General features: G+C 29.6%; 1 protein-coding gene across 1 annotated transcript; it reads left to right on the plus strand.

Annotated features, from left to right (window-relative positions):
• The first annotated feature begins 486 nt into the window (after positions 1 to 486).
• Plekhm1 (Pleckstrin homology and RUN domain containing M1) lies at positions 487 to 7534 on the plus strand. Its single transcript, XM_067270320.1, has 2 exons — positions 487 to 1734; positions 6413 to 7534. The coding sequence occupies exons 1-2, from the start codon at positions 511 to 513 to the stop codon at positions 7277 to 7279; spliced, it is 2091 nt and encodes a 696-aa protein (XP_067126421.1). The 5' UTR covers positions 487 to 510; the 3' UTR covers positions 7280 to 7534.
• The last annotated feature ends 4471 nt before the right edge of the window (positions 7535 to 12005 follow it).

Raw genomic sequence — 12005 nt, forward strand, 5'->3', positions numbered from 1 at the left:
GATCGCATAAAGGATTTCCACATGTACAGTTGAGTACCTACTTCCGTGCATTGTTCAACAAAATATCTTATACAAATACGTAGGTTGTGGGGTTCGAAAATTATGAACGCAACATATAATCTGACATGACATATTTATTTTTATTCTATATACATTGCGGTAAAGAAGCTACGAATATCACATACAATCTATGGACAAGTCAGAGCATGACTCCATACGAGTTATAATTATAGTACAGTTGGCAACATTGAACTTTCGTTATTTCATATTGTCATCCATTCAATAATCAAATTGATAATTTATAAAATCTATTTAAAATAACAATTACAAGTTTTATAGAATAATTTTAGAAATAATAATTTCATATCAATTTTCTCAGATAATTTTGTTTTAATTTATTTTATATTTAGAAATTACAAGTTTGAGAGATGGCGCTGTGATTTATTTATATTTTGAAAAATGGCTGCTTTTAAATATTGGAAGAAAAAGAAGACTCCGTAAAAATTTACTATGAGTTTATTGTGGAAGGTAGCAACTTCTCCGACGATAGAGGAAGAGGTGAGAGAGTCTTTTACGAAAAAGTCTTTAACGGATCAACTAGGACAAGCTATACGTAATTTACAACAGGAAAATATAGAAAACAATGCCCCTGTTGTTGGAGGAGATAATATCGTTCGAGTTTGCAATTGTCTCGAAGCGATCTTCATTCACGGTTTGAAAGATCGATTAGTCAGTAAAGTATCGGCTGTCTTTTCAAATAATTACGATAAAATGCCAGAACCTAATTTCTGGCCCGTAATTACTATATATAGTCACAAGGACGTTTTATCACAAATAAATCATTTAACTCAAGTAAATACAGATGTTGGTCGATGCAGAGCTTGGTTGAGATTAGCCCTTAATGATGGTCTTATTACTAGCTACATCGAAGCGATGATCCAAGATAAGTCTACTTTGCAATATTATTACCGTTCGACGGCGTACTTACAAGATCCAGAACAGCCGGATATCATGAAGACTTACCTCGATGGACTTTCGATTTTCGATTTTCAACTGACGTATAATTGTGTGATGTTAAATACTTGGTCTCCGGTTCCGCTGATGATGTCTGGAATTTGGATGCCGCCGCCCGGACCCGAACCCGTAATGCCTGCAATGGATGTCGTGCACTTTTTCTCACAAGAATATAAACCAAAAACTAAGAAAATTGTTGGAAATGTAGAACAAAAAGTAAATGACTCAAAAGATAGTCAGATTAAAGAATCTATCTCTTCTGATGATAAAGAACAGCAAGATAGTAATTTGGAAGTTCCGACAAAAGAATATAACAATAAACAATGTAAAATAAAAAATGATATTACTTCGGATAGTTACGAAGCTGGTTCTTGTTCAAATGATATTGAAGATATTTTAGTTTACGAACCCGCAGCTTCACCAAATTCGGTTCCAGATTTAGATTTGGGGTTTGGTGAAACTACGTCGGATTCTGTTTCTTTAGAGGACACTCTAGGAAACAGGATATCTCGACAAGGTTGGTCGTCGTCGTTTGATCAAGAAGAGAATGCCGAAAAAAAAGACTCCGATAACTCTGATAGTCAAAGCTACGATTCATTATTACAGAGTTATAACAGAAATCGAAACAAACCTGTTGTTGGTACTCCAGAAATAGCTGAATTTATGACTTCTGTTAAAATAAGTGATGAGGCAGATGTATTAGATCAAGAAAGTAAAAAGGTGAGTAATATTTAAAAATTTTTATTGTAATTTGATAAAATGTTTTAAATGTAAATATGTGAAAAATATCTATTATTATTGGTTTTAATTTAGTCATATTGTTACAAATATTTAAATCTGTAAATTCTGAAGAATTGAGACTCTACTTTTTTCTTTTTAAATAATAAAATTCTTGAACATAAAAGTTATTAACAAATTAGACATAATAGGAGAAATTGAATTTTGTCGTTATTACTTTCATGTTTATATTTGTAAAATTAAATTTTATGTATATTAATGTTTTTAGTTTTAGAACCAGTATTGCAAACACTTGAAATTAATTCTGCAATTGTCAAATAAGCAAAAAGCTATTAAAAAGGATTGAAGCAGAGATTTGCTTCAATCCTGCTTCAATTTTTACAAGTACATTTTTAAATGCACAACTGAGCAGGCTAGTCTCATTTTTCATTTTTTTGTTGGCATATTCCTTTTGACATGCCATGAGCAAGGATGTTCTTTATAGAAATTTATAAAATTGGCTACTAATTCTTTTGTCTAGCAACAAGAATCAACCAAGGTCACTTCCCACAGTTAGATAAATATGAGAACAGTTGAACTGATGACCTGCCTATGTGACTGACTGCACACCAGATTTACCTTCTCATGCTTTTGCACATATACATGCGTAGCTCATTGTAAATCACATGGTTAAATGCATGTGTATAAAAAGCCACTATTGTTTATTGGAATTATCAATAAAGCAATAATTGAGCTAATTCATGCATAAACAGATAGATCCATCAAAATAACAAATACATTAATTTACGATTTTTTCATATTTTATTCTCATCAATGTAGTATAGACCTACATATAACAAATAAAAGAAAAGGTAAGATTCTAGGATCGGGGAGTGGGGTTTACCCCCCAAACGGTAGACTCCCCTCTGCGATCAAAAATGTCTAATGAACCACACCCCTACGAGCGAGCCTTCACGAGATAGAATCTTACCAAAGAAAACATTAATGTTATCATCATAAATTTTTAACTTTAAAAGTATTTAGACTAGCAATGGGCAATCTTTTCCGGATGCAGACTATAAGGGAGCTTTGTGGACTTCTGGTAAGCTGCATACATTTTATTCTTACAGAGTTGCAAGCGTTAAGCCTACTGAGTACCAGCGTACTCCATACTGCCGGTATGTTATGTACTAAAACAACATTTGCTAATGATTTGCAAACTATTAATATATAGTTTCAGATCTTTTCACTGGTCAAATTTAGTTTGAATGTTTTTCATTATGAATATAAGCTTAATTAGGGTCAAATAATGACATGACGCAAAAAAAACGTGAAAACAAAATTATGTTGCCTAAGTCCAAAGTTCACGTATAGGTCCTCATGGGCTGCTCATGACTGATTTGTGTCCATATTCACAACTAAGGATCAAGAGTTACATCTTAACCAATCACAAATATAGCGATGCCATTTTATAATGTGTATTTAATATAGTAATATCTAAAAACCAAGATTAGGCCTACCTAGAAATGATGATAATTTCAGAATTTTATTTTCAAAAAAAGTGTAACAAGCAATTTTTATAAGAGTGCTTTATTTGATGAATTTTAATGAAGTAATTAGTATTATTAACTTATATAACTTACTGTTGCTTCACTTCATGAAGCAATTTTCACAAATAGTGACTTAATAAATCTGGGTCCAATTGGTTTTTGTTGAAATTACTGATAGGTTCACTTAAGTGAATAATAATTTTCTGGGTTTTATTCACTTATTTAACACCTAGAGAACATATACTTTATACATACATATACACATATACATATACTCAGATCAGTCTTTGTAACATGATACATATTGCTTCTATCATGTTAGTTGGTGGAAAGTATGCAAGTAGGATTGAATCATATTTACTCCATGAATAAAACTGCTCACATAATGGCAAAATGGGAGAGTGCATTCTTACCATACAATTTTGTAAAACTCTCTTAATACTTATTTTTTTCATCTGTTTATTGGATATTTTAATAATGTCTTTACTTACCATTTATTAAGTTTTAAATACTTTTCATTGTTGACATTTAAACATATTTCTTTTTTTCGACTATTAGTTTGACTTTAACCATGGAGGTCACTATCTTTAATGTTTTTTTATCTGATCCAAACGATCCACCCTCTGCTCGGATTAGTTTGATTGCAATCCAGTTGATCCTGGATGGCATTTGTATAAGTGGATAGAGATTGATCAGATCATTATAGTTTGTATGTATACAGGATTTGAATGATTAGAGTAATCTTGAACCAATTTGATTCCAAATGTATATGCACTCCTAAATAGGAACCAGTTTCCCATAAAGTCCACCGAGGAGGTCTTGGTAAATTTCCCATGTATTGTGTTGCCTTATCACACCAATTCAATTATATCATACATGATAGAAAGCTAGTAATGAATGGCAGACCTTTCTTCAGATGTAAACAAACTTGTTGTTAGGGTAACCTGCCTTCTGTAAAGTGGTGATGATCATTCAGTTATTCAAATCATTATAGTTGAAATACATTTTGGATCTTTGAAAAACTGGAACTACAGTATATTATTATTTCTGTTAATCCCTGAACTAGGACAACTCAGGAATGCAGTATTTATCTATTATATAAGATAATACTGGGTCTCACTGATAGATGCCAAATTTTTCATCAGATTTATCTTCTATATTTTGGGTCCACTTAATCTCTTATGAAATAAGGATCTGGGATGATTTCAAGATGTGTGATTTTCACCTGTTGTTCAAGAGCCGAGAATTAGTTCAGTTTGTGTGTTTTAAGGCAGCAACAAGATAACTTTCTCTTTTATCTTTGTTTTTTTGTTAATTTAATATAACTCTTCCAAAAATTTGTCCAAAATATTCAGAAAAATTGGAAACTTTTAAATTTTTTATTTAGTTACACTTTTTAATTCACTAAAATGAAATGTTTTATGAAAGTTTGAAGACTTAAAAAGGAGTTACTTATTCTTAATTTAGTAGGGAATCAATATTAATACAAATTATAATAATAATAAGTTTGACTTTAAAATTCAAAGTTATTTTTACAAGTAGTAGTTTAAATAAATTTAAAATTAGAAATATGATCGCTGTAATCATATTATTTAAAATAATTTTAGAAATAAATTTTATTTAGTAATTTGTAAATACTGTGACATTGTTTTGATAACTTTGGAAACAAAATACTATATAGCTAATCTGAACATTTGAAATTCAAATTGTTTCATAAGTCCATGAAATAAGTTTAAAAGTGCTGTTTTAAATATAATAAAATGAAAGTAACAATTTAATTTCAGGATGAACTTTATTTATGACTTATGCAAATAATGATAAATAAAATACATAATTTACAATTACTTATCAGTTTGTAATGTGATAAAAGAAACATTTAATCTTGTTGTTATTACTATATTTACTATAGTTAAAATCATCTGTGCTAAAATACATACTTTAACATACGAAATTACCATAAGAATTTGGATATCATTGTTATTTGTGGATTTAAATAAAAGTTAATCCAGATAATTTGCCATGTCAAATAATCCCTCTGTTTATTAGTTAAATAATGAGGTCATGTTATATTTGATTATCATTTTCAACCTTGTTTATTAGTTTAGAAAATATCCAAATATCAAATCATCTAAATTCTAAGTATTCTCAGAGTAATTGATGATAAAAAAAATAATGTTAGTCATTTTAGTGTAATGTCTTAATCAGTGGTACAGGAAATTTTTATTTTAAGTTTTCAAATTTAACATTATAATATATTTTCAAACTTTTCAATTAAGAATTAACAAGCAGTAAAGAAGTAACGTATATTATAAAAAATTGCCGGGACAAATTCACATTTAGAGAGAAAAAAAATATATTTCTTACAAGACTGTACAGTACATATACATGAGTCCATATCCTTCAGTCCCTTCACATGCTTTTGTACAGGCGTTAACAAGTTACGGCAGAACTGACCTTTTATTTGAGGCTACTGTCCACCAACAATTGTAAAAAAGTTCTCTAGCGGTAGCACACTCAATTCTTAAAAAATAATAATTACATTATAAAAAAATGTTTATAATGTAATTATTATTTTTTAAGAATTGTGTGCGCTACCGCTATCTGCAAATGTAATATATGACAGCCTAGAAGTGCTTAATTAAACTGCAGAAAATGGACTTACACCACTTTCAAAATAAATTGTCCATTTCAAATAAGCAAAAATGAGTTAAAAAGTGTTTTCTTAGAAGTGAGGAAATACAGTATATTTATTTCAGACTATTTATTCTTGAAAGCCAAAGCAGTAATACATTTAACTTCCTGAATAAAAAGGAAGAAGAAACTCCTGTCTTTTGTGGTGCCTTTTAATTATAAATATGGTATACTAAATATAAATTTAATAAATTCTGGCTAATATTTTTAGGAAATTTATCCTATTGAACAAAACACTTAACATCTAAAGACAGAAGTTCTCTCTGTATTTATTAATTTTGGTGTAGTGACATCCTAAGCTTTTGTAATCATTTAATTTTATCTATCTATGGATGGACATTAAATATTAGAAATTATCAATAAAATTTTGTGAATTTAACTTTATAATTTTATACATTTTATTATTTTCTATACAGTTTTTATGTATTTCTATTTTTCAGCCTTCTTCTGTTCAGAGTAAAGAATTATCATTAGAAGCACTAGAATATGAAGTTATACCAAAAACTTATGTCTATACTTCAGAAAATACAGATGAATTTACAAAAAATCTTCTCTCAGTGTTAGGTAAAATCTGTCCAGAAAAAGGTCAAGATCAACAAAATTATAAATGTCATAATTGTGATTGTCCTCTTGGAATGATTTATGGTGAAGCCAAAATTTGCTCTTATGATGGCTACAATTATTGCTCTGAATGTCATGAAAATGATGTATATTATATTCCAGCTAAAATTATACATAATTGGGATTTTGAAATGTATCCAATATCCAAACATGCTAAACGATTTTTACTTGAGATAGAAACACAACCTTTACTTGATTTGAAAACATTAAATCCTTCAATTTATTCTGTTATAGAAGAAATGTCACACTTGCAGATGTTACGTACACAGTTGGGATTTTTAAAATCGTATCTGTTTACTTGTCGGGAATCTATTGCCGAAGAACTCAGGCAGAAAATATGGCCCAGGGAGCATCTGTATGAGCATATTCATTTATATTCACTTGCAGATTTGCTTCAAGTTCCCAATAACAAATTGGCAAATACTTTACAAAAATTAATAAGTTTCGCAAAGAAGCATGTACTGAATTGTCAGTTATGCAAACTGAAAGGTTTCATATGTGAAATTTGCAATAATCCAAAAGTTATATATCCATTTGAGATTGATACAACATACCAATGTGAACACTGCTTGGCTGTTTATCACAGTTTGTGCATGAGTGTCTCAAAACCTTGTCCTAAGTGTGAACGTAAACAAAAAAGATTTGCTGCCAAAGATTTTACTTGGCTGGGAGAAGATGGTGATTAGACATGACTAATAAGTGACAAAGAATATTTTTCTTTAAAAAAAAACTATACAACAGAGTTCTGTTATCTTATGGAACTTCAATAGAACAATATGACAAAATTTCTTTTTTGTTAAACAGTAAATATCAATTTACATCATCAGTACATCCAAGAATGTTTAGACTTCCATTGTTTTTAAGATTTTATTATTTATAAATTTTAGATTATTGTTAAAGTAAATTAATCCATATAATATAATAAGTGATCAAGATATCAAAACGTAAGAATTATATTAAATATAATCATTGTTTATATTGTCTTTTTTTATATTTTTTTATTTTTTAAGCTATCTAAAATTATTTTATATTATAATGAATTAGCAGTACTTGATTTACATTAACATTTGAATAAATTAATATATTAAAACTTTAATTTATACAAAAAAATTCAAGCTTTGTTAAGTTAGTTTATTTTATAAAACAGGTTTGTATGTATGTTTAATTTTACTGAATTATTTTATATAAAAATTTGTTTTCTATAATAATGTTAAGAAATATATTTATTAATAAATTTAATATATACATACCTACAAAAGAGTTTTCTAATGGTGCTATATACAAATCAGTATTATTGAAGCATTAATAGAAAGTGTTATTTGTTTAGAAATGAAACTTTAAAATTGTATTAATTGCATAAGCTTATTCCATATTTTAACTTTTTCTCTAGAGTATTATTTTGAAAATATAGTGTTATTCTGCTGTATAATGCTCAAATAGACAGAAAGAGACATTAAAATGTTTGTTTTTCCCCCACGTTGGAAAGGAGATAATAAAAGATGATTTTGGATAAATAGATTTAAACAAGAAAACTAAGCCATTCAAATACATTAAAATATATTTTCTAATCTTTTAATATTACTGTGGTCAGACTGGCAAATTTTCATCTTACTGACATAATACTACATTAATCCTATATATTTAGATCTTGCTTACTGCTGTCAGTAAGCAAGATCTAAATATATGTAAATAAAGTTTTAATTTTGCCTATAGCAATGGATTTATGTTGTTTCTAGAACAGTTTCTATACCTTAATTCAATTTTAGTTTGTAAATTAACATAGATATTTTCTAGAACTTAGAAGAATTTATATATAGAGCATCGGTGTGTAAACTATGAGTTGTGATTTCCAAGAGGTTGCAAGAAAAACTATCAGTTGCTAGATAATTTTCAAAACTAAAATATGATATAAAAACAGAAAAGAATGAATCATTCAAGTCTCAAGCTAACTAGTATTGGATATAATTAAAACTACAGTAGAGCATCGATTATCCGACTTAATTGGGGACTGGGGTTGGTCGGATAACCGAAAAGTATGAAAAAATACATTATTAGTATAGTGTATTAGGCTTGGTTTAAATACTAGCCTCCCTTTCATGGTCGAGCCAGTGCTGCCAGCTAAAACATGCAAAAATTTAACAAAAATAATATTAAAGTATCCAAGACATAACCAAATATTGTAGCGCCACATCACTAGCGGACATTTGAATTTGCCAACTAGAGCGCGTTCGGTTAACCGATAAGTCGGTTAATTGGGGATCGGATAATCGATGCTTTACTGTACAGAAAATAAATATAGAATTCTGTCTATATAGTATCTTACATATATACAAGTAATGTCTCTATATACAATTTTAGAAAATGTTTTAATGTTGTCAATACTTTCAGTGAAAGTTTTCTTAAACTCATCAGCATGATGGATCATATATAGAGTTGCCATCTGTCTTCAATTTGGAAGGACAACCCATCATTGAACTGTAATGTCCTCTCATTCTCCTTTTATGAATAAATTCTTCCTTTTCAGTACAATTTTAATTGTTTGTTTTCATTTAATTTTATTTTATTATCTCTGAAATGTTACTGGCAGATTTTGTTTCAGTATTTTATTTTTTGTTCTGAAGTAATAGTTTTTTCTTTATCACCCACTAGAGTAACAAAAAGAGAAGGACACTACTATTAATCGGCAGGACCATCCAGAAGGTACGGGGCCTAGACAAAATACATATTGGAGATCTTATAACAAAAATTCAGCAATGAGTTGCTTAACTTTCCCAGCAACATTTCAAACAGTGTGTGGTGCCATCTGTTATGATATTTTATTATTAATTAAAAATCTTTGTTTGCTGAAGTCAATCTTGGAATCTACTGAATCTACTGATTTTTAAAATTCTTTTGCTATTGGAAAGGATATTCCTTTCAGTTGAATATAGGCTATTTACTGTTTTCATATTAAAAAAGGAAAATGCGTGAGAAAGACGTTTTTACTGTGGCATTTGTCTTACTTCATCCTGTATCTGCTCTGTTCAAGGTCACCGTTGCCATCTGGTGGGCTGTTTTTAAACTTATTATTTTATCTATTTGGTGTTGGTTTTGATTTTTGTAGTTTGGGTAGTTGTGTATACAGGGCCGGATTTACCAATCCAAGGGCCCTGGGCACAAATTCGGTGGGGGCCCCCTTTAAGAGTAGGGAAATTTGATGATTTAGAGAATTTACACAAAATACTGTACTTTCAACTAGATTTCAACTAGGAAGTTGTAAATTTCATTTAAAAATAAGGTTATTGTAAAGATACATATATTTTATTGTGTAAAACTAATTACCGTATATCTCGGCAGATAAGACGATAGTTGAATCATAAAAAAAGGCCCCGAAAATCCGGGGTTGTCTTATAGGACAGATACAAAAAATTGATTGAAATTTATATAAATTAAAACCATTATAAAAAACCAGCCAAACCGTAATTATTTACTAATAGAGAGTAGGGTATGTGCACAAAATAGAATAGCCCATATGACGTTTCTGTGAATAGTCAAGGTCATTACCCGAATGCCGAATCAGTGCGAATGCTTGCAACAATTGCAAGGCAGTGCTGCCAGATGCAAGAAAATAAATTTGTTCATCTGAAAAATTACAAATAGGACATAATTCTGTATACGCTATACAGTATTGTTATTCAGATGATGATCGCTGATCTAAACTTAGTTCATAGGCCGTTGATAGTTTTGGGTCGTCTTATAGGACAGATATAAGCTAAAACTATAAAACTTTGATGATAATTTATACCTCGTCTTATCCACCGAGATATACGGTATTTTAATTTAATTGAAAAATACCTATGTAAAATTTTTCTCCGAAATTTTTCGATGTTTCATAGGTTTTTCCCAGGTTTGGTTTTCTTTGCCTGTGGCCCTCATGATTAGGCCACACTAGGCTGTCGCAGTAATAGGAAAAAAAAAATTATGTTTAAACATAGTTTTGTGGGGGCCCTGGGCACCGGCCCCAAATGTCCTTATGTAAATCTGGCCTGTGTATATATGCTTTGTTTATATTGATTGGTGGTTCATTTCTTATAATAATACTCTTATGTTATCAGATAGATACAACTATAAGGAGTGAATTTATTTCCTTAGATGAAATTAAACTTTTATACATAGACTTGTATTTTGTGTGTTCATTGTTTTAGTATTAATTAATCTACCATACCATTATTTAAAAAATGAGAATTAGTACAGTTGGTATATATTCTGTGCATTCCAATAATCCTGATGGATCTCCCTTTTTCTTTTAAGTGCATGCAGTTTCCTGTGGTGTCTTTTGCCTTATCAATAAACAATCACAGGGTCAAGTGTTCAAAATGGTAGGCATTGATTTAAGAAAATAATCTTTTCATGTGGACAACTGTATGCAGGTCTTTCTAGGTCTGGAAGTGTGAGTAATCAGTATGGTTTGTAACCACAAGGTAACAAAACATTAAATATTGTCTTTGCAGATGCCTTGGAATAAAATTTTAAAAAAGGCATGTGTTGGTGTAAATAAACATATATAAAGAGAGAATGATTGTTTCTTACTTCGAAGTAATCTCAGAATATACTGAACCGATTTTTTTTTAATTTTTTCACCATCAGAAATCTTAAATACTTTCAGATGTATTGTACAATAGCTACCTTTAAACTCAGACCCTGACTCCTTGCTGCTTTCATTTCCCCTACAAACTCTAAAACACATACTGATCTGGACAAATTCTGCTAAGTTACTTTCTGGTACCCTATAGAAAACACAGATCTCTCACTCCTCCCTGATTCCATCCCCCTACCCCAAATTCTCAAATCTTTTGAGCAATTTAGACAAATTTTGCAGTTACTCTCTACAATACTCAAAAAAATACTCACTACTACAGAGCCAGGCCTAGAGGTGTTTTCACCTGAGGCAGAAGAATAAATTTTCATCCCTATGTATAATTTTTTCTTTTTAATAAGTATTAAATAAAAATAAATAAATAAATAAATGATTTTAGGAACAAAATATATTTATTGATTATTAAATAAAAAAGTCACAGAACGTAGTAATAGTACAACAGTAGTAGGAACATAAAGTTACACATATTACAAATAAAATCACAGCAACCTTAAAATAAGTATTGCGTGTGAGATGAATTAAAATATTACAAATTCCCTTTACTCAACACTGGAAGATAGTCAATTACGTACCTCTAAAAACCTGTTACCGGTGAGTATTTAGTCATCAAAAAACAAAAAACTAGATTTGATGAACATTTTCGAAACGTTCGTCAAATCTAGTTTTTTTTGTTTTTTGATGATTAAATACTCACCGGTAACAGGTTTTTAGAGGTACGTAATATTAAAATTTTTCAGTAATTTAATTTAAAATAATAGAGACAAAATAATCAATAA

The sequence above is a fragment of the Centruroides vittatus genome, unplaced genomic scaffold, assembly GCF_030686945.1.
Source record: "Centruroides vittatus isolate TY-2023 unplaced genomic scaffold, ASM3068694v2 contig_370, whole genome shotgun sequence".
NCBI classification, from domain to species: domain Eukaryota; kingdom Metazoa; phylum Arthropoda; class Arachnida; order Scorpiones; family Buthidae; genus Centruroides; species Centruroides vittatus.

What these genes read in the sequence shown, in the direction of transcription:
- Plekhm1 (XM_067270320.1), top strand. Translation starts at nt 511, where the DNA reads ATGAGTTTATTGTGGAAGGTAGCAACTTCTCCGACGATAGAGGAAGAG. An exon ending in TAGATCAAGAAAGTAAAAAG is followed by an intron (nt 1,735 to 6,412) that starts GTGAGTAATATT and finishes TCTATTTTTCAG; the next exon opens with CCTTCTTCTGTTCAGAGTAA.